The 24421-nt window shown below is 40.7% G+C and overlaps 1 protein-coding gene across 1 annotated transcript in view; it reads right to left on the bottom strand.

Annotated features, from left to right (window-relative positions):
- Positions 1-5975: 5975 nt before the first annotated feature.
- Positions 5976-24421, bottom strand: part of trub1 (TruB pseudouridine (psi) synthase family member 1) — a 49794-nt gene continuing 31348 nt past the window's right edge. The window contains exons 5-8 of the mRNA XM_055646914.1: positions 17438-17510; positions 13457-13596; positions 6548-6604; positions 5976-6427 (exon numbers count right to left, since the gene is read on the bottom strand). Of these exons, the coding sequence (XP_055502889.1) occupies positions 6222-6427; positions 6548-6604; positions 13457-13596; positions 17438-17510 (476 nt within the window). The 3' untranslated portion in view covers positions 5976-6221. The remainder of the gene's footprint in view (positions 6428-6547; positions 6605-13456; positions 13597-17437; positions 17511-24421) is intronic.

Genomic DNA, 24421 nt, shown 5'->3' with positions numbered 1-24421 from the left:
TCCTGCATCTATTTTCTATGTTTCTATATATACCTCTATAAGATCACCCCTCATCCATCTTTGCTCCAAGGAATAAAGTCCTAGCCTTTTCAATTTCTCCCTATAGCTCAGGCCCTTAAGTCCTGCAACGTGCATGTAAATCTTCTTTGCACCCTTTCCAACTTAACAACATTTTTCCTTGAACAGGGTAACCAAAATGGAATACAATATTTCAAATGTGACCTCACCAATGTTTTGTACAACTGTAACATAACATTCAAATTTCTATACTCAATACTCTTTGACTGATGAAGACCAAAGTGCCGAAAGCCTTCTTGACCACCTTATCCATCTATGATGCCATTTTCAAGAAACTATGTACCTGCTCGCCTTGATCCCACTGCTCTACAACACTCCCCATACCCCTAGTCGTTCACTGTGAAAGTCTTGCCCTGGTTTGCCTTCCCAAAATGCAACACCTCATATTTATCAGTATGAAACTCCATTAAACAATATCTAGAATTTGATAAGATCACAGCTCAAACTTAGGGGTTTTGGGATACAAGTTATGAACAGGCTATATAAATGCTAATTTAATCTCATTGGCGATGTAATTTAGCTACTCGACTGACTACTTATTGTTGCAATAATTTATCATCACAGTAAAACAAGAACTAATTTACTGTAGCGATACGGTTTGGAGATGCAGCGTGGCAACAGGCCTTTTGGACCACCAAGTCCACGTCGACCATTGTTCACCCGTACAATAGTTCAATGTTATCCACCTTTGCATTCTACACACTTGGGGCAATTTACAGAGGCCAATCAACTTCAAACCTGCACGTCTTTGGAATGTGTGAGGAAACCGGAGCAGCGGGAGAAAAACCATGTGGTCACAGGGGGAACACACAAACTTTGCACAGTACAACACCCAAAGTCAGGATTGAACCCGAGTCGCTGGTGCTGTGGTGCAGCAGCTTTACCGCTAAATTAATCACCACTCTGCAAGATGGAAGATGCAAACATGCACAAAATGTTGTTGGTGTTATTTCTGAGCTTGTTGAGCTTTAATGGAACTGTGCATACACACTCACGAAAGATTCAAGATTCAAGAGACATTTATTGTCACATGCACCAATTGGTAGTGAAATTTGTGGTCACCATACAAATAAAAAAAGAACACAGCACAAGATAGACTTTAACATAAACATCCCCACACAGTGGAATCAAAGTTTCCCACTGTGAGGGAAGGCACCAAAGTTCAGTCATCCTCCTCTTTGTTGTTCACCCGTGGTCGGGGCCTCCCGAGCCTCCCTGCTGTCGCCACAACGGTGGCCCGATATTCAGGCCCGATGTTCAGGCCCTCTTGCCGGGATGATGGAGCTCTGACGTCGGAACGGAAGAACATTCTCAGCGGCTTGGATTTCCGAATCGGCCCCTACTTACTGGAGACCGCGGCTCCCGAAGTCCACAGGCCGAACTGGGCGGAGATTCACACTGGCGGCCCTCGGCAAAGGGATCCCAGGGCTCCGCGATGTTGAAGTCAGCGGCGCCCGTGGCTAGGAGCTCTGCAAACTACAGCTCCACGATGTTGAAGCAGCAGGCCCAACACTCCAGAGCTTCAAACGGCAATCCCAGGGAAGGCATCGACCGCTCTGCGGGGAATCCAGTGCTGCACTGCTTTGGTCGGTCTCTGGCAGGAAAGGCCGCGCCAATCCAGATGGTAGGCCGCGAAGGGGAGGGCTAGGACGCAACTCGGAGAATAGTCGAATCCTCACCAGGAAGTCACTGAGATACGATTTCCCCCTTACCCTCCTCACCTCCCCACATAAAAATACTAAAGAAACCTCCAAAAACATACTTAAATTAAAAAAAGATGGAATAACAGAGACTGTAGGCAGAGGTTGCCATCATGCGGCGCCCCTAGTGGCCAGAAAGTCTTTTCCCTCCTATTTGTCACTGCTCAATGAACAGAAAAACAGCAATAATAAAGAGACATGACTTCAAAATGCATTATAAACCCAGAATAAATAAAAAGACATCTGACGGCTCAGCAGGCAGCTGAGACAGATAGGATATCAGCTACTTGCTTCAGTAACCCCATCTGTGCCTTGCTGTTTGATTTCACCTACCATAGCTCAGGGGTGCTGTGACTGACTCATGCCAAAGATCATTGGGCTATGGGAAGGAGGATGGGTGTAATGGATAAATCAGCCAGTTTCTTTCTTCTGCAGCAGCTGAAGTGTGCAAGCCTGGGCATTAAGTGACGATAGGATTAGCCTGATTAAAGATGATCCTGTGGTTAGATCACCCTGCAGACATAAATAATAGCCAATGGAGAAATGAACTGTAAGCAGTTAAGACTTGAAGTAAACAGCAGCAAAAATCTGAGGACAGATGGAAAATAAAAAATTCAAAGAGATAACTTTGCTATTTTTTTTTCATACGTATTGATTTCAAGTATTTTACCTATCAGCAATATTCAAATAATTATTACAATGTACATTGCAGATCAGGGAAGTTGCAATGATTATCTAATTGTTTCATATGCCAGAGTTTCCAATAAAAGCTAACAACATTCTCAATTTACACTAATACCATTTCATTAAAAGTATACATCATAATGTCCCCAAAGTAACTGTGGAAATATGACTGTTCGATCGTGGATCTACAGTGCCCTCCATTATGTTTGGGGCAAAGACCCATCATTTATTTATTTGCCTTTGTACTCCACAATTTGAGATTTGTAAAAGGAAAAAAATCACGTGGTTAAAGTACATTGTCAGATTTTAATAAAGGCCATTTTTACACATTTTGCTTTCACCATATAGAAATTACAGCAGTGTTTATACATAGTCTCCCCATTTCAGGGCGCCATAATGTTTGGGACACAGCAATGTTGTGTAAATGAAAGTAGTCATGTTTAGTAATTTGTTGCATATCCTTTGCATGCAATGACTGCTTGAAGTCTGCGATTCATGGACATCAGCAGTTCTCTGGCGATGCTCTGCCAGGTCTGCATTACAGCCATATTTTCTTATGCTTTTTCGGGGGCTAGTACTCTACAGTTTTTTCTTCAGCATATAAAAGGTATGCTCAATTGGGCTCAGATTGGGTGATTGACTTGGCCTCTCAAGAATTTACTATTTTTTAGCTTTGAAAACCTCCTTTGTTGCTTTAGCAGTATGTTTGGGATCATTATCTTGCTGTAGAATGAACTGCCAGCCAATGAGTTTTGAGGCATTTGTTGGAACTTGAGCAGATAGGATGTGTCTATACACTTCAGAATTCATTATGTTACTACCATCAGCAGTTGTATCATCAACAAAGATACGTGAGCCAGTACCTTCAGCAGCCATACATGCTCAGGCACCCCCACCACCGTGTTTCACAGATGAGATCGTATGCTTTGGATCTTGGGCAGTTCCTTCTCTCCTCTATACTTTACTCTTGCCATCACTCTGATATAAGTTAATCTTTGTCTCATCTGTCCACAAAATCTTTTCCCCAAACTGTGGTTGCTCTTTTAAGTACTTCTTGGCAAACTGTAACCTGGCCATCCTATTTTGCGGCTAACCAGTGGTTTTCATCTTGCAGTGTAGTTTCTGTATTTCTGTTCATGAAGTGTTCTGCGGACAGTGGTCATTGACAAATCCACACCTAGAATGTTTCTGATCTGTTGGACAGGTATTTAGGGATTTTTATTTGTCTAGAGAGAATTCTTCTGTCATCAGCTGTGGTGGTCTTCCTTGGCCTGCCAGTCCCTTTGCGATTAGTAAGCTCACCAGTGCTCTTTCTTCTTAATGATGTTCCAAACAGTTGATTTTGGTAAGCCTAAGGTTTGGCTGATGTCTCTAACAGTTTTATTCTTGTTTCTCAGTCTCATAGTGACTTCTTTGACTTTCATTGGAACAACTTTGGTCGTCATGTTGATAAACAGCAATAAAAGTTTCCAAAGATGATGGAAAGACTGGAGGAAAGACTAGGTGCTGAGAGCTCTCTTATACCTGCATTTAGGAGGCAATTAAACACACCTGAGCAATTCCAAACACCTGTGAAGCCATGTGTCCCAAACATTATGGTGCCCTGAAATGGGGGGACTATGTATAAACACGGCTGTAATTTCTACATGGTGAAACCAAAATGTATAAAAATACCCTTTAATAAAATCTGACAATGTGCACTTTAACCACATGTGATTTTGTTTTCTATTACAAATCTCAAATTGTGGAGTATAAAGGCAAATAAATAAATGATGGGTCTTTGTCCCAAACATTGGAGGGCATTGTATGTGGGGGAAATAGAAGATTTAAAAATTGGAAATAGAAGAAACACACTCCATAACTTGCTGATTTGCCCAAACATATCTAAGATGTTTCAATAAAATAAATATTAAGCTAGATCACAAGAAACTGTTTACCCAACTGATATATTTCAATATGTACAGTAGTTTCCTATCACATGCAGTACTATTTTTGAACAAATTCGATTTTTTAAATATACTTAACCACAAAAGATAAAAGTATTGAGAGCTTCTAACATCCAAGATTCAGCAAGCTTATTATAAAATACAAAAGTTCTTCAGTTTAAAGTCTTTAAAGCAATTGAAAATAGCTTCATTTTGAATCCGTGCCATTCACAAGACCCACATCTCAGATTAAGTAGTATTGCTTTTAGCCCATTTCATCCACAGACATCTTGATCAAAACATTTCAATTCCATTCTCATCAGACACTGCTTGACAATACCATGTAACTACTGGCAATAGATGCTGAAAGCACACCCGCATATGGTATAGCAGTATAGTATATCTTTATTGTCATTTTCCTGAGTACTCACATACCCAGAGGAAACATAGAGCAGGCAGTCACTGAGAGTACACAATATACCTACTGTCGCAGAAATAAACCATTCTTCGGGAAATCAGATCATCCTACCTGGATATGTCAGGCACACCATGACCTCTCATTGCAGCCTCTGATCAAATAATACATTACTTTTCTGGATCATGGCTTGACCTAGTAGAAAGACAAGTCTTTTACACAGTGGCAACTGGAGATGTGCTGTGGTATGCAACCAGGTAACTCACTGGTTGTATCTCATGACAATTTATGGAAGATATCATAAGCAAATCTCAATATAACTTCATTCGAAATTCCTCATTCCAATATGAAACTAGTTTTTAACTGAGCTGATTTATTATAATACTTTGTTTTTTTTCATAGATTACCAATAAATGTTAATAAATGCCAAACATTTGTTTTAGTTCAGAAATTAGATCACCTTGCACACTTATAATAATATTTAAGCTTATCAACAATTATAACATTCATGTATTGCTCAAGCATTTTCAGCTGTTATTAAAGAAAAAAATATGGTATGAAGTAGATATGCATGTTATAAGAAACCAAATTTGGCTGAGCTGATACTCGCTTTCTGCATTAATAGTAGATTTATTTCAATTAATTCCAAAATTTTGAATGGTCAGACTGAATTGTGTAACTATCAATACCACAGAAGCTATGGTAGTGCTGAACATTTTCAGACAACTTTGAAAAACTCTGAAGAAAATCTTTCACAAACCTTTCAATTTCTTGAATGTTGAAAACATTTCCAAAGATACTTTAAGCTCTGGAACATAAATCTGATGTTCAGCTGCTAACATAGCCCGTGCTTTGAATTGCAGTTGCACACATTATTGTTACATTTTTAAATTTTAGACAAGAATAAACTAGTTTTATTTTATGTAATAATGAGTAATAGTAATAAAAGTAATAATCTGGATGTTCTAAATTTAATGTTTTTAAATTCATGATATATCATGTAGCAATAAATTAGCTGAAGGGGTAATTTATCTGGATCATTATTGATAATGAAAAAGTGATTGCAATGCACATCTCACACCTGAGGTACAAAAATTCAGAAAATTATTCTGTATATTCTGGTAAAATACTAATTACTTACAGGATTATTTAATGACCAATGAACAGCAATGAAAAAATGTACCCATTTATTAAATTAGTTTTGTGAACAGAATGTGTACTGAATTTTTAATTCATTATTAGATTACATGTCTCTGACCAACATTTATCCCTCAAACAATCAAGAGCATTTAGCTGCCAATATATTACAGTTTGTAGAACATGGTTGTGCAAAAGTGGATGCCATATCTCCTGCTTGGGAACTTTAAAAGAAATGCACTGCAAGTCTTTATTGTCCTCATCGAGAAATGCACTGCGCTATCAATCAACTTCTTTTTCTTGTTCAGAGATTTCAGTCTTCAATTTCTTACATCCTCCTTCAGATGGTACTAATTGTGTGCAGTTATCAATGGCTTTTACTACTTCATCAATTGTCCACTTCTCCTCTTGAAGTGCATGTTCGTACAATGTGAAAGGTCCTTGTTTGGTCCTGATCAATTCTTTAACATGGGCACACGAAGAAAGCTCTAGCAAAAAAAACACAACACTTGTATTAGACAGGATATTACATTTTGAAAAAATGACAACCAAAAAAAAATGGTGAATGTTCAGTTTGAATTTAAGATAAATTTGTTACTTCTTCCTACCTTTGCCAAGGTCATTCACCAAACTACGGACGTAAAAGCCACCTCCACATTCAATATCTGAAATACATGCATACATAGAGCATAAAACATAACTAATTATTTCTATTTTTATCATGTGACCATAGTATCAGCAGTTTGAATGATAGAAACTGGATAGAAGAACAGATAATAGCAAGAGTAGACCATCAGGCTTTTCAAGTCATCCCCAACATTCAATACAATCATGGCTGATCTATGCTGGCCTCAAAGCCCCTTCAATGCCGTTTTCCTCCCATACCCCTCTATTTATCAATCTATTGATATTTATCCATCTTGACTTTACACCCGCTATCACCACTTTCCAGGGCAAGGTATTCCAGAGATTCGTAACAATCTGCGAGAAAATAAATTCTGCTTATCTCAGTTTTAAATGACCAGCTTTTTATCTTGTCTCCTTACCTTGCCAGACTGCTTTGTCAAATCCCATTAGAATCTGATATGTTTAAACAAGGTCACCAATCGTTTTTCTAAACTCTAAGGATTACCAGTTCAAACTATTTAGTCTCCTTTGGTTGCATAAACCTCGCATCTCAACATGTGGCCTGATGAATCGCCTTTGTATTGCCTCCAATGATACTACACCTCTTTTTAGGTAAGGGGACCAAAACTGTACACGGTATTCCAGGTGAATCATCGCCAACACCCTGTACAATTGAGACAACATCTCTGTATTTTTTAATACTTTATTCAGTGCAAAAACAATCCAAGGTCGAACGTATAACATAATTATGGGGAAAAACATTTGATATGGGTGGCACAAAGGTGCAGTGATGAGCCTCACAACTCCAATGAAGCTGATCAATTCTGACAACAGTTCAGGCAACAGTTCTGTCAGCAGTTATCGTGTAATTTGCAATTGCAAATTGCCTCTGATGCAGGAAAATGGGGAAGGTGGGAAGAGGTAATGGTGACATGAGGGGAAAAGGGAATTAGTGTGGAGGTGTGCTCATGAACATTTCAGTCAGTGGACAGAGTAGATTTCAATAGGGGACCATTTAAGTGTCAACTGGCACTAAAGGAAACAACATGAAGTATAGTGAGAATAAGGTCAAGTGAGAATGAAGTGGAATTAACAGAGAGAAAGGGTCAAGAAGGGAAATAAATTAAATTCAGAGGTACATTTCAAATGAATAACAAAATATAAATGGATTGATCACCTTGTGATTTAAATTCCAACACGTCACTTTGTTTTCTTGATCAAATAATTTGGAGAAAATACAATGGAACATTTCCCTGCAAATTCTTCTGCTCGCTTGTTGAACAAGTACTCATTCAGGCCACTTTTACTGTGACATAACTATTTCCTCACTATAACATACATATTGCATAATTTTGATCTCAGCCAATATAGTTACTGGTAAATTAATTTGAACTGTCCTTGAATCCATTTTCCTCAGGTATCCTAATTGATCTACATTGGCTGCCAGATCACAAAATAATAAGGAAGTCATGATCATACAAATTACAAATCAATGTTAGAACTAATAATAATAATAATAATAATAATATATTTTATTGTCATTGCACGTCAGTGCAACGAGATTTAGTATGCAGCTTCCAACCGATGTAAAAGAAGAGTAAAATAAATAAATAAGCTGTGTGACGTGGCCATCCGAAGGAGACAGTCCAGGGGGGGTGGGGGCACTCAGCAGGGCCGGTTCAGAGCCGCTATAGCTCTGGGAATAAAGCTGTTTCTGAGTCTGGAGGTTCGGGCGTAGAAGGCCTTGTAATGTCTGCCGGAGGGAAGTAGTTCGAACAGTCCGTTACAAGGGTGTGAGGAGTCTTTATGGATGCTGACGGCCTTCCTGAGGCACCGTGTGTGGTAGATGCCCTCCAAGGCTGGTAGCTGTGTTCCAATGATAGATACAAGATACAAGATACAATTTATTTGTCATTTGGACCCCTTGAGGTCCAAACGAAATGACGTTTCTGCAGCCATACATTACAAATAGACCCGAGACACAACATAATTTACATAAACATCCATCACATTGCTGTGATGGAAGGCCAAAAAAACGTATCCTCTGCGCTCTGTGGACGACGTGCTGAAGAGCTCTCCTCTCCGCCTCCGTGCAGCTGAGATACCACACAGAGATGCCATACGTTAATATGCTCTCTGTGGTGCAGCGGTAGAACGTTGTCAGCAGCTGTTGGGGCAGACCAGTCTTTTTTAATGTCCTCAGGAAGAACATTCGTTGCTGTGCCTGCTTGACCAGCGCAGCGGTGTTGGTGGACCATGTGAGGTCCTCAGAAATGCGAGTGCCCAGAAACTTAAAGCTGGACACCCTCTCCACACTTTCCCCATAAATGGAGATTGGGGCGTATTCTCCATTATGGGACATCCTGAAGTCAATAATCAGCTCCTTGGTCTTGGAGGTGTTTAGTGACAAGTTGTTACGTGCGCACCAGTCCGCCAGGTTCTGCACCTCTGCTCTGTATTTTGTTTCATCACCGTTGGTGATCAGCCCAATCACTGTTGTGTCGTCTGCAAACTTCACGATGGTGTTGGTGTTGAATGCAGGAACACAGTCGTGAATGAAGAGGGAGTAGAGCATGGGGCTTAGTACACTGCCCTGTGGTGTGCCGGTGCTCAGGGTGATAGTGGAGGACAGGTGCGGGCCCAGTCTCACTGCCTGCGGTCGCTCCGTCAGAAAGTTCAGGATCCAATCGCATATCGGCGAGCTGAGGCCTAGCTGGTGGAGTTTGGTGGTGAGCTTGGTGGTGATGACTGTATTGAATGCAGAGTTATAGTCAATGAAGAGCATCCTCACGTACGTACACTGTCTGTCCACGTGAGTCAGGACAATGTGAAGAGCCAGAGAGATGGCATCCTCTGTTGATCTATTTGCCCTGTATGCAAATTGATGAGAGTCCAGTGAGGCAGGGATGCTGGATTTGATGTGGGAGAGGACTAGCCTTTCGAAGCACTTCATTGGGATTGGAGTTAGGGCAACCGGGCGGTAGTCGTTCAGATTGGTGACTTTGGACTTTTTCGGCACCAGCACTATGGTGGCTGTTTCAGGCACTTGGGGACCATTGCCACAGATAGAGACAGATTGAAGGTTCTCGTGAATACCTCCGCCAGCTGTACAGCACAGTCCTTTAGTACCCTACCCTGGACTCCATCCGGGCCTGCAGCCTTGCGTGGATTGATCCTACGCAGAGCGCACTGTACCTCCTGAGTGCTCAGTGTTAAGGCCCGTCCCTCCGCCATGGCCGGGGTTATTCCACTCCTGGTGGTGTTGCCAGTTTCGAAGCGGGCAAAGAAGGTGTTTAGTTCGTTGGCCAGTGTGATATCACCGTGGGGGCAGGCGGGGCTGCTCTTGTAGTCAGTGATGTCCCTGACACCCTGCCACATGCTTCTGGTGTCCGCGGTATTGAAGTGGTCTTCCACCCTTTGCCTGTGGATGTCTTTGGCCTTTTTTATGCCTTTGTTCAGGTTCGAACTGGCCGCACTGTAGGCAGAAGTGTCCCTGGATTTAAAGGCATTGTTGCGACCCTTAGCAGATCTTGAACCTCCTTGTTCATCCAGGGTTTCCAGTTTGGGAACATCTTTATTTGCTTGTCCACTGTGACAGTCTCCACACAGCAGTTGATGTAGGAGAGCACAGTGGATGTGTACTCCTCCAAGTCTACCTCTGAACCACTGGTTGCCTGTTGTGCAAACAGGTCCCAGTCGGTGCGATCAAAGCAGTCCTGGAGTTGTAGGTTGGCGTCCTCGGGCCATATTTTGACCGTCCTTATTGCAGGTTTGGTCTTGCAGATGAGGGGTTTGTATGCAGGCAGTAGAAAGTGAGAGGTGATCGGATTGTCCCAGGGATTGTCAGGGGAGAGCTCTGTAAGCGTCCTTGATGTTGGTGTACACTTTATCCAACGTGTTTGAGCCCCTGGTAGGGCACTGCACATGCTGGTGGAATTTGCGGAGTGCGGCTCGTAGGTCGACCTGGTTAAAGTCCCCTGCAACAATGAAGGCACCGTCGGGGTGAGCATCCTGCTGCTTACTGATGGCCGAGTGCAGCTGTGCTAGCGCTAGGTTAGCATTAGCCTGTGGTGGGATGTATATGGCCATGATGATAACCACAGTAAACTCCCAAGGCAGGTAAAACGGCCTACATTTAAGCAGTAGGTATTCCAGGTCTGGGGAACAGTAGCTCTCTACTGCAGTGTGAGTTGGTGCACCAGTCATTGTTGATGTAGATGCAGAGCCCGCCACCCTTGCTCTTACCGGAGTCCTTTGTTCTATCAGCACGATGCAGTGACTGGTTGGTTAGGTCCACAGCCCCATCGGGAACCAGCGCGCTGAGCCAGGTCTCTGTGAAGATCAGCACACAGCAGTCTTTCAGGGATCGCTGGGTGTTGATCCAGAGCCTTACCTCATCCAGCTTGTTGGTGAGTGACCGGACATTCGCGAGAAAGACGCTTGGGAGCGATGGTCTTTGTGGAGCCCTCCGTAGCCTGTCCTGCACCCCCGCTCGCTTTCCACGCTTCTGCTTTCGCTCCCGGTGCTTGCTCCGTCTCCTACCCTCCGGAGTGGTGATCCAGGGGGCTGTTCTGCTCAGCTCCATCGGGATTTTGGTACGGGTACTGTAGTACTCACACGCCAGTTTCTCGCAGCCACGTCCGATATTAAGCAGTACCGTGCGGCTCCATGTGTGACCCGTCGGGATTGCGATGCGGGTCCTGGATTTCCTCGTCCTGGAGGTCAGTTTCTTCTTATGGTTGCTGGGGTTTCTGAGGTTTTTAATCACCTTACTTTCACAGCCGCGTTCGGTACCGGGCTGCTCCGAATTAATTTGGACTTGGGAGCGCAAAGCCTCTGCGTCTGAACGCGCCGCCATCTCAGGTACATCAGTAATAATAATGGGGGGTCTTCGGTTATCCTATTAAAGACTTGAATAGTAGCAATATGAATGGGAAAGGGTGCATATTTCCTGCCTAAGGAAAAAGGTGGTGAACCTTATTCTGAGAAATGATTTTTTCCAAAGGAGGGTGCTTCACTAGGGGAGTATTTGAAGAAAAGCCATTAAATTGCATGGTTTATTCATGGAAAATGTAAAGGAAAAACTATTGGTGTGTGCTGAATTCTATTTATTCTTTTATTAAATACACTCATTATTTTAGGATGTGGGCATTGCTGGCAAGTAAAATATTTTTTGTCTATCTCTTCCTGATCTCTTGAAATTGATGGTGTGACTAACGTCTTAAACCACTGTAGTCCATTTGTGAAATTACTCGCACATTCTTGTTAGAGGGTTACATAATATAGACCTGGCCACGATGCAGGAACAGCGATATATTTCCAAATCAGTTTGGTGTGCAATTTGCAGACCAGTGAAATGTGCAGCTTTCGCACATGCCTCCTGGCTTTGTTCTTTGGTGATAGCAGTTGCAGATTAGTAAAATGCTGTTGGAATAGGCCGGATGACTAACTTCAGTGCCTTCTGTAGATGGTGCACATTGCGGGCACAGAGAACGATAGGCAGCAGGAATTAATATTTAGAGCTAGATGGGTTGCCAATAAAGGAGACTGTTTTTTCCCCCCTAGATTGTTCCGATTTTCTTCACTGTTGCTGGAGCCACATTTATTCAGACAAGTGGGAAACTTTTGGTCATGAGGTATCAGGTGGTGAGTCATTTGCAGGATACCCAACCTTTGACTTCTGCTTGAATTTATGTGCTTGGTTCCAGTTTCGTTCTTGGTTCATTGGCAAACCTAGTCGTTATCACAGCAACCTATTAAATCTCCCCTCAATCTTTTTTGCTCCAAGAATCACTTCTCATGGTTAGCTTGATAAAAGTTCAACATAATTTGAGAAAATGCTGGAAACATTCAGCAGGGTCAGGCAGTGACCAGACTTTGACCTGAAACATTAGCACTGTTTTTCTTCCCACCAATGAAGACTGATCTACTGAGTATTTCAGATTTTCAGCATCTGCAGTTTTTATTTTGTTCCCCCTACTTCTGTATTCAGTTTTAAAGCTCAAGATCTCATTTCCTTTGCCAACTTCTGTTTCAATTGTGCTGCCCTCCAAAAAGATCTTCACACATTAATCGCCAGATCCCACTGTTCCGACACAATTGTACCATTGTTTATATTCTTTCTCATCCCTTTAATCTGCTATATCACTTGTTAGGTACCAAAGGAACAGAAAAACTCCAGTAAAAATTACAATATTAATGCCTTTCATTCCAGCCGATGAGTGCATCTTTTACTTTGGACTTTAGAGACACAGCGGAGAAACAGGACATTTGGTCCACCGAGTCTGTGCCGACCAGTGATCACTCCGTACACTAGCACTGTGCTATACACAAGGGACAATTTACAATTTTACAGAGGCCAATTAACCTACAAACATCTTTGGAGTGTGGGAGGAAACTGGAGCACCCAGAGAAAACCCCAGCAGGCACACGGAGAACGTACAAACTTTGTATAGACAGCACCTGTGGTCAGAATCAAACCCAGGTCTCTGGCTCTGTAAGGCAGCATCTCTACCACTGCAATACTGTGCCACAATATCTGCAGCTATTATTGCCACATTAATGAATTAACATCCTACCCAGCTTAAGCAAAATTCTCTGTAAGAATGAACTGTTGGTATTGAAATTGCATTCTCATTGAAGTGTCTCGAACAAGGAACAATTGTGGTGCAGATATTTTTGAAACACATGAGATAATGTTCCAACATGTTCTTGGAGAGCCTTTTGTGATAATATATAGCAGTTTTTATCTGATGTACAATGTTTAGGCAGTGTTTTTTGCACAAGGCTGGGAGGAAATATTTTAACTTTACTAAGTAGGCTACCTGACCATTAATAAAAAACAGCGAGAGCAACTGTTATTGAGATATTGAACAAATTAATTTGCTTACTAAGAGTAAAGTGAGGAGGACTGTAATCCTGTACAGAAAGATCATACACCATGACAGGTCTTGCAGGTTTAGACTCTACAGCTTCTCCTTTCTTCATCAAACAGGAAAGCCTTTGCCCGTTTTGTTTCAAGGCAGAATATCTGAAAATAAGAATGTAAAATGAATTATTAAACAGTGACTCTGCAAAAGGCAAAGGGATCTATGCAATTCCCAAAAGGTTCTGGCAAGATTCATTGACAACCAAATGCTAAAGAAGCATTTTATTGAAAGAAAATATCATTTGCACTGCAAATTACATCCACAGACTCGGATTAGCTAAATGTCTTTGCTTCAGCTGCCAAAAGAACTGGCATGAAGCCCAGTACTGCACTTACCAAAGCCTCACTCACACAGCTTCCTAAACAGCATCCGGGTCTCTTTTGCTTTTCAATGTTCACTATGAATTTCAGATTTTGTACCTTTATGAGGAGTGGATCAGTAGGACAAGGGCTGGTGCATGGCTTGCAGTGCGTTCAAGGTCGACTGCAGGAGGCACCCCCCAGGACACAGAGGCGGTCAGGCGAGGAGAGGGTTGTCATGTTGGGGGCCTGCAGCAGCCTTAGATTTACCTGGGCTTATCTGCATTAGGGGTGCTCCAGTATTTGCAACGTGTGTACTGGACTTTGAACTTTTACTTTTTACCTGGTGCCAAAATATGGCGACTGTACGTTTTATGGATTATGCCAAAAATATTTCACTGTTCTGTGCATACGTGACAATAAAAAAAAATTGTAACATTGATCCTAGTATTACGGTTATTAATTAATTATATATTTGATATATTATTGTGTTATGAATATATTATTGCGTTATGAGCCTGTTAAGTTGCAGCTGTTTCATTGTCAGTACATATGACAATAAAACACTCTGGACTTTTGCTAGTGTCCCTCACATCTTCCCCGTATCTCACATACAAAATCTAAAATCCAACTCATGTTTGAATGTGTATTATGCGCATTTGGACCATCTTTTGTTTGTTTATTTCAATTAAACCTGTCATTAGCTTTATATTCCTTCTACTCATTCCTTTTGCCAAAAAAACAACTTCTCCTTATTCAAATTCCATCTGCCACTTTTGCACTGATTGGCATCATCTTCAATGACTGCCATACCTCGGGTTTGAAAATCCTGCCTTGTGATACTTTGTCAAATATTTTCTTTAAGATCTCTATCAATGAGATCCAATAGTCCCCCTGAAAACTTGTTTCTTCATCAAAAAATGTAATTTGGCTGGTCAAACAAGATCTTTAACATATCCACATTAGTTCTCCTTAATTAATTCAAATTCCTCGAGTGCCTGTCAATTTTTTTCCCTGGTTTATATTTCTCTGATTTTATCTCCTGATCAGCCCAAAGTTACTTGCCATGACTTTATACCATTGCTTAAACAAAGCATGTCACATTTGACCTTTCCAATCTTTCCCCAACCCTACAAATCTTAAGACTGAAGATTATGAAAAAATGTTTTCACCCTAACCACTACTTCTACCATCATTGTGTTAGCATCACCTTCTTCTGAAAACATATTTTTAACATAACATTTAAATTTAAAAGCCTACAGAAAGTTGCAGCACAAAGAGATTTAGGGGTTTCCGTGCATGAAACACAAGGCTTGCAAAGAGGGGCAACAGTTAATTGGGAATGCCAATGTAATGCTGGATGTTATTTCAAGGGATCTGAACTATAACTGTACAATAAGTTCATAAATTATAGGAGTAGAATTAGGCACATGAGTCCACTCTGCCATTCAATCATGGCTGATCTATCTTTCCTTCTCAACCCCATTCTCCTTTCTCATCATAAACCCTGACACCTTAACTAATCAAGAATCTGTCAATTTCCACCTTTCACTACACACTACACTACACACTACACTAATGAGACCATGTGTAGTTCACTGTAACCCGTTTTGGTCACCTCATTTAAGAAAATCTATATTTCCATTCACGAGGATGATCCTGTGTATGAAGAGAATTCCTTATGAGGAAAGGTTGAAAAGGTTGAGTCTATATTCATTCTAGTACAGAATGAGAGATCTTAATGAACCCTATAAAATTCTTTGCCATACATACCCTGATAAGGGAGGATGTTTCCATCAGGAGAGGGAGTACATCTAGTGGACATGGTATCGATTAAAGCCGAGATAAAGAAGTATTTCTTCTCCCAGCGTTGTGATTTTAGAATTCCTTGTCCGTGAAAGTAGCAGAGGCTGAATCTTTGAATGTATTCAACGCTGAGGTAGCATTTTAATCAGTGAGGTAAACAAGACATGAGAATAGGGCAAGAAAGTGAATTTAAGGGAAACTGGAACAGGCATTGAAGAGTAGAGGAAGCTCAAAGGGAAGAATGTCCTTTTTTGTGTAGTTCTAACGATAAACAAAGTACACCAGCTTGTCCTGTACTTCCCAGTGTAGCATTTCCAAATGTGACTGTAATTGGTCACTTTGTTTCTTGCTACCAGTTGACTGCTTTATGATCCAGTAAAAATTACTTCTGCAGCCCTTTATGCCTACATATCTAGTCTTTGTTGTTTTGCCTCCTGTCCAGTACCTTGTCCAATGCTCACATGCTTTAGAATATACTCCTTCAAAAGAGTTATTGCTCCCAGCAGTCGTCAATGCTGAGCACCAGTTTGAGACCAGCACATACACTGAAGTCTTGAAAAAAAACCTTTTAAATGCACCACACAACTCAGTGATTAGTATGCAGTGGGGAAAAAAGAGGGTCCATGCGCGATTTTAACAGTTAAGTCGTCTATTTTAACAGTTAAGTTGTGAAAGCACACGACAGAAGAAATTGCTCACAATTCCAAGAAATGACAGATGCCATGTCATCATCTTTATGTCTATTTTAAAAATAACTTAGAGTTTGGCTTAGAGTTTCACATGCTTTTACAGTAAATGTTATCAATTTTAAACTGCTTAATTTCAATAAGATATTAGAATGACAGAGAATTTTTTAATTTTTTTTTAATGTCTTTAAAAGTCAAATAGATTGAAAAACTATTCAACAACTCTCTCAGCTTATGCAGTTGGCAATACTAAGGGCAAGGCATTTTGCAGGCAATTGCAGGGTATTCACAGGCATGGGACATCCTCACTATATGACTGAAAGCTCTGCTGAATGCATTGCATTACTGAAATCCACAACCAGACCAGTCCCTTCCTTGGGATTGAGGAAAAGGAGAGGGATGTCATTAGTGATCCTTCTTGACAGGTTAGCAAGCCAGGAAGATCAGGCTTCCTTATTGTGATTAATTCTAATACCAGCCATGGATTTCATGTTCTGTGCTCTGTCCATGCTGAAAATTAGAAGTGAAATTTAATAACACTTACTGAAATGATTAATTACATTTAAGCCTTTCAAAATCATTAAGTGTGCTTAATAATTACAGAAAAAAATCCAAAGACTAACAAAGATTTAGTTGGTGGCATAGTGGCGCAGCTGGTAGCTCTGCTACCTCACAGCGCCAGAGACCCGGGTTCGATCTTGGCCTTGGGTGCTGTTTGTGTGGAGTTTGCATGTTCTCCCCGTGCCCCGTGGGTTTCCTCCAGATGCTCTGGTTCCCTCCCACATCCCAAAGATGTCAGGGTGTGTAGGTTAATTGGCCTCTGTAAAAATGCCCATAATGTGTCGTGAGTGGGTGAGAAAGCGGGATAAAATAGGATTAGTGTGAATGGGTGATTGATGGTCAGCATGGACTCAGTGGGCCGAAGGGCTTGTTTCCTTTCAGTATCACTAAACTTTTACAAACTAGTCATATTTCATATTCAATTGACATGCAGGGATTTTTTAAATGATAGGTTAAATAATTTATTCTGGTCTATATAGTTCTTTAAGTTATCAAATAAACTGATTGATCAGGAATCAGAAGGATGTAGAATATCCATAGCACTCATCTTCTATCACACATAGCCAAAATATACAGAAAAGTTGGCTTACAATGGTGGTGTCTGCATAATGCTTCCCGTATATTTCTTCAGAGTTCTTTCCAGATCATCCTTTGTTATATGATCTAGTTAACAGAAAAAAAACCCGCTGAAACTCTTGCCCATGGCAATTTCAATACTTTCACATCAAAAATGGTCTAGGTAACATCAATTTTGTTAAATATTTTAGTTAAAACCGTCAACCTTCAACCATGTGTCCCAACATTCAGAAGAAAATGTTCCCATCTCACCCGAACTCCTGCAAAATATTTAGATAGACTGACCAACTTTTTCAGGTTTCACATCTGTGTTTAAATCCCATTTGAACCAATGTGATTTGCAACCCCTTTATCTTTCTTTTCTCCAGTTAAAAGATATCCAGCTAGCTTCCATTCCCAGTCGTTTACTAAAAATGTCACTTACAAGGAGCAGAGGAAAAGTATGAGACTTGGAGAAAATCCCATCAGGGAATTCTGGCATACCGTTAGTAGCAAGACGCCTACCACTGCTGTCGGCTTACAACATAAGAACGAACTTTCATCTTCCAGACTCATCAGTAGAGCCAGGATTTTGCAATTAATGCCATGTGCCTTTTAATGCCTTTTTTTAATGATTTCACCAAGATCATGCCTTTTTCACGATCGTGTGCCTAAATCAGCTTTTTTGCCGTTTTGCTAAAAGGTCGTGCTATTTTCTCTAGTTGTGCCGTGATTGCAATGACCTTTTCTATATTAACACGTTAATATTAATGTTATTATTAATGTGTTAACATAGTATGACTTACAAGAAAATTTCCACTACTGGGGCGAAACCGGGGGCGCCACCGTCGGTTGTTCATTCGTTCGTGCCGCTGCCCGCTGGTTCAGTCTTCTCCAAGATCTATTTAAGAAAGAACTGCAGATGCTGGAAAAACCGAAAGTAGACAAAAAATGCTAGAGAAACTCAGCGGGTGAGGCAGCATCTACTGAGAGAAGAAATAGACGGCGTTTCGGGTCGAGACCCTTCTTCAGACTGATGAGGGGGGGGGTGGCGGGGAAAAAAAGGAAGAGGCGGAGAGAGTAGGACTAGAAGGAGAGCTGGGAAGGGGGAGGGGGAGGAGGGAGAAGACAAGGGCTATCTAAAATAAGAGGTCAATGTTGATACCACTGGGGTGTAGACTACCCAAGCGAAATACCCAAGCTTTTCTTCTCACTACATTTACTGCTGGCTCCAGTCACCAATCTGAGTTTTCAAGAGGTCTGTGTAAGGCATTCATTGATGCTGGAATTCCACGGTGGAAATTTGAAAACAAATCTCTCATTTTTTAGAGAAATAGACAGAGGAACATATACCAAGCCAGTCATCATTACGGAAAAAATATGTTGACAGCAACTTCAACATTGTTGTGAAGAAAATTAGAGATGAAGTTGCATGCAACAAAATATGGATCTCAATAGACGAGACAATCAATGCTGTGGGGAGATATGTTGCCAATGTGGTCATCGGTACACTAGAGGCAGGTCAAACATCAAAGGAGTATGTGTTGACATCAGAAGTATTGGAGGTCAAACAGCTCAACTATTGCAGTTGTTTACATCTTCACTTGCTGTACTTTGACCAGAAGGTATAAAACACGAGAATGTTCTTCTGTTTGTGACTGATGCAGCTCCGTACATGAAAAAAGCTGCTCGTGCTCTTAAAGTTTTATTCCCCAAAATGTTGCATTTGACATGCTTAGCTCAAGGACTTCATAGAATTGCCAAGCACATACATAGCTTGTTTCCAAATGTCGATCGCCTAGTTTCCAATTTCAAGAAAATCTTCCTCAAAGCACAGTCACGTGTGCAGTTATTCAAGGAAATGGCACCCGAGATTCCGCTACCTCCTCAGCCCATTTTGACTAGGTGGGGCTCTCTGCTGTACTCTACTATGCTGCAAATTTTGAAAAGATAAAATAAATCATCAACTTTTTTGAAGAAGAAGAATCTGCTGCAGTCAGGATCGTCAGTGAAATCATGCAGAAAAAGTCCCTCCACCGCAATCTTGTGCTTCCAATTTTGAAAATTTCCCACAAACTAACACTTCCCTTGAGAAACGTGGCGAAACATTAGTGAATAACTTGCAGGGTTTCAACAAAGTAACTGACAATATTCATAAAGTTCCTGGTGATGTAGGTAAAGACATACAAGGAAAATGTGAGAGAGTGATTTTAGGTAACAAAGATTTTGAAGAAGTACAAAACATAGCTAAAGTTCTCAAAGGTAGTTGTTATGCACAAGATATCGACATGAATATAGAGTCTGTAGCTTGTTTCGGGCATGCACCAGTGACCGCAGATGAGGTAGAAAGAAGTTTTTCACAACTGAAGCATATTCTGTCTGACAGACGACACAGTTTAACACCAGATAATTTGAAAATAATGCAAGTAATTATGTGCAACCAGGCAAATTTGGTCATTTAATGAAATACACCTTTATATTATCATTTTTAACCATATCTTGGTGGGGGGGATATACATGCCTTTTTATGTCAATAAATGCCTTTTTTGTAATTTTATTATGCCTTTTTGCCTGACTTTTTCAGAGTTTTTTAGTGCCTAAATATCCTGGTTCTTCTCATCAGTGTTGATGACTTGATGCCATAAAGCTGACCAAATCACAAACAGCAGGGTCTTGCATAATATGGGCTGAAGAGCCTTATTCCATGCTGGTTGGCTCTATAATACAATTACATGGGGAGGCTGGAACAACCCCCAGCCACCGAGCAGTTAAATAAATCTGAGCCAACTCAATCCCACATGCAGACTTTGCCAGCTGTCATTCCTGACAAGAAACAACAGAGAATGGTTAAAAACATTTTAAACTTAAAAAACAATGAAATGCATTTAACTGAACTGATATCACAAAATGTAAGTGAACTACTCCTTAATCTTTTCCTTGACATGCATTCATCTTGATTGAAATGAAAGGGCTCACTCTCCATGCACCAGAATACATTTCTGCAAGTTTGGTCAATAGATTCACCAGTGTAAGTGCTAAGAAGCAGGAGACAGTCTGTACTTTGCTGCTGGACCACAAGAAGATTGCCATCAACGTGCAGTCAAGAAAGCCTAATAAATTCCTAACTTCCACATTCTTTAAGGAATTCCCAATACGGCGGCAGCTGAACCGATAAATGTTGACAATTTTGTGTGGAAATGTAACAATTTCCTAGCAGTTAACACTGAGAAGGCAGAAATATGTCAAGAGGGCATATACTGCTAATGAAATGTACAGACATAAATTACGGCAAAACACAACATACATGCAGGCAGGAATCTGTGCTGGGACCTCTGACGCCTGATATATATATAAATTGATGGACATAGTCGGACACGTTAGTAAGTTTGCAGATGACACCAACATTGATGGAGCTGAAAACAATGAGGAAGGCTGTCAAGGTACAAACAGGATAGTTGCAGAAATGGGCGGAGAAATGGCAGATGGAAGTTAATCCAAGCAAGAGTGAGGTGTTGGACTTTGGGAGATCGAATGTAAGGAAAGTATAGTTAATGGCATGACTCTGAACAGCATTGATGCACAGAGGGATCCTGGGGTCCAAGTCCATAGCTACCTGAAAGTAACAACACAAGTAGTTTAAATCATAAAGAAAGTGTATGGTCGGCTTGTCTTCATTGGTCAGGTCATTGAGCAAAAGTTGCAGGGATTCATGTTGCAACTTTATAAGCCTTTGGATCGACTGCAATTTAAGTACTGCGTGTAGTTCTCATTACAGGAAGGATGTGGAAGCTTTGGAGAGGGTGCGTTAGAAGTTTACCACAATGCTGCCTGGATTGGTGTTAATCTTAAGAAGAGGTTGGACAGAGTCGGGTTGCTTTCTCTTGAACGTTGGAGTACATGAGGCACAAATAGGGCAGAACCTTTTTCCCCCAAGGTGGAAATGTTAAAGACGAGAGGGCATAGCCTTCATGTGAGAAAGAAAAATTATTAAAAGAGATGTGCAGGGCGTTTTTTTTTTGGTGGGTGTCTGGAACGTACTGCCAGGGGTGGTGATGGATACAGATATGATGGTGGCATTTAAAATGCTTTTAGAGAAGCCCTTGGATATGGAGGGCATGAGGGGATATGTGCAGACAGAGAAGATTATTTTAATGTGGTATCAGGTTCGGCACAGCCATTGTGGGTTGAAGGGCCTTTCCCAGTGATAGGAAGAATAGAGAGAGGAAATACATACTAAACAATATTACTGTAACGGACATTTGAAACCATAAATCTGGAAATTATTCTGCAAAATTTTTAAAGCTAACAGTTTTGTTAATAACATTTATCATACAGAACAGTGGAATCCTATGTACATTGAGTAATCATGGTTCATATCAACTTTTGTACAACCAATATATTACTTGCCAATATTAAATTAATGTAGCCAAAATTTGCCGATTCCACAGTCATAAAATATTTCACAATAAATTACTAAATTTAACAAGCATTTACAGCGACACCATCATAATTCAATTGTGAACACCAAATGGATAGAACTTCCACAACCTTTCTGGGAAATTTAAAGTAAATGTGATCAAACTTTTTTGCCTAATATGGAATTTTCCATGTTCCAAATTCCATATAATGTAGAACTGAGTCATTTAAAAATAGGAAGGCCCCAAGTGTTATTATTGGTCATTGTAATGTCATCAGATTTCAGCCACCGTGATAGTAAAGACAAGTCAATTGTACTGAAAACATCTCCCCTGTTGCCTTAATCTTGGACATCCACTGAAAAATCAGATGAGGATTTCCAAATCAGAATAATCTCCAGTGCTCAGTATCATATACATAACACACACGCACGCACAGCTGCATTTGGTGTTGAAGAGATGAGAAAAAAAAAGAAACACCATCCAGGATAAGTAATTTGGAGAACATTTTTTAGAAGACACCGGGGGGAGATATGAAGTCTGAATGCTATTCACATAATAATAATCTTGCAGAGTATTGTTGTTCAGCTGGACATCAACAGGACATTGTCATTCGATGCATCCACAGTACCTTTCATGGAAAAAAAAGCTCCAGTATCTGCAAAGTATACAACTAACCCGGGCACCAAAATAACCTTTCCTCCAGCAAATGGTTGCATGGTTAGTGGAACCTCAACATGTGCTCAAACTAACAATGTGTCAACTGCAGCTTCCATTTGCTTAGCTTCCTTGATATGGTAAAAAAAAAAAAATACATGATACAAAGGCATTATCAAAGTTGTCGAATATAAGCAAAAGCTTAAAAGGTTACAATGAATGTGGAATGTGCCGCAGTGAGGTTTTCAAAATAGGAAAGTGAATTTTAAAACCGAGGCATCACCTAACCAGAACCAATGTGGAACAGCAATCATTGACATCATCACTGCAAGATACCGAACGCAAATCAGGAAATGAAGAGCAGATAATAATAAGCTCAAGTTTACAAAGCTGAATAGAGGAAGGAGCCAAGTGTGTATTTGAATTATCAAGTGTGGGGCTCAAAGGCAAGGCCAAAATGAGGCAAGGCCAACATTATGGCGTTAGGTACAGGCGGTCTTAAAGGTGACATAGAGTAATGGACACACAGCATGGAAACACAACAGCATAAGCCTGATTTGTCCATACTAACCAAGATGCCCATGTAACATAGTTCCATTTCCCCTCATTACGACCACAATCCTCTAAATCATTCCTATCGATCTACCTGTCCACATGTCATTTATATGTTGTTATTGTATCTGTCGCAACCAGTTTATCTGGCAGCGCTTTCCATATACTCACCAACTTGAGTGTGAAGATTTTGACCCCCAAGTCCCATTTAAATATTTTCCTTCTCACATTAAACTTATGCCTTCTAATTTGCCTGTCCCTTGGTAAAGACCATTGACAATCACCTTATCTAAGCCCCTCATGATTTTATAAACTCTATCTCAAATCTTTGCACGCTTTCCAGCTTAATGTCATCTTGCGTGCAGCAGGTTAACAAAAACTGAACACTTTACTCCCTAAGTATGGCCTCACTATCATAGTATGGCTCACAACAGCAACAACATGTGTACTCAATGCCCTTTCTGATGAAAGCCAGAAAGCCAGATTATCACCCTGTCTGCCTGTGACACTATTTTCTGGGAACTTTGTACTTGTACTCATGGGTTACTCTGTGTGACAACACTTTCAAGAGTCCAGCACAAGTCATGACTTGGTTTGACAATGGATATGATGTTCAAGAATCAACTTGCCTCAAATATGACACGTTTTCAAAAATGTCAGTTTCACTAACATGGAGATGGATGGTGTTAGTGTCATGGGAATGAGGTTTGTGTTGGGAATCAAAGACAATTGATTCAATTTTCCCAAAATTTGACTTGCAGAAATTTCTGCTTATCAAATTTAAGATATATGTCAGCATGAGTTAAGGACAATGGATGGTTCAAGAATGCATGAAACAGAGTCGGGCGACATCATTCCACATTGGAAACTGCTACCCTATTTTCCCCATATGACGATTTCTATTGCAAAGTGCTTTCTAAGTGCTTTGCATTTAGTTCCTGCTCAGAGTCAAAGTATGGAAATGCTGAACAGCTGTGTTGTAAAAAGATTAGATGATAAACTCAATGGAAAATTATCAATTTGTGCTTTTCTCTCCACTCGAATACAGACGTGTCACTTGAAGCACTTTACTTACAGAACACCAGAGATTAGCAATTCAGTATTTTTTAATCTGTAGCTGAGGATTCAACCTTTTTCATGGAACCACTTCATCTATAAAAACGTCCAATGCCCAACCTGAGGAAAGACCCACACACAATAAGGCAAATTGCTAATAAATCCACCTAGAGAGTAGAGCTTGAGGAAATGTTTTTGTTCTCTTGGAAGAGTGGCAAAAATATTTAGTGATTACTTGATGTATTACCCACACCGCACTCATTCAGTGATGAACTGAGGTGTCGGTCCAAGTTTTTCACTCAGTTCAAACAAAGTGCATCATAAATCCACAATCGTCTG

The sequence above is a fragment of the Leucoraja erinacea genome, chromosome 15, assembly GCF_028641065.1.
Source record: "Leucoraja erinacea ecotype New England chromosome 15, Leri_hhj_1, whole genome shotgun sequence".
NCBI lineage: Eukaryota > Metazoa > Chordata > Chondrichthyes > Rajiformes > Rajidae > Leucoraja > Leucoraja erinaceus.
This window is presented reverse-complemented; position numbering and strand designations above follow the sequence as displayed.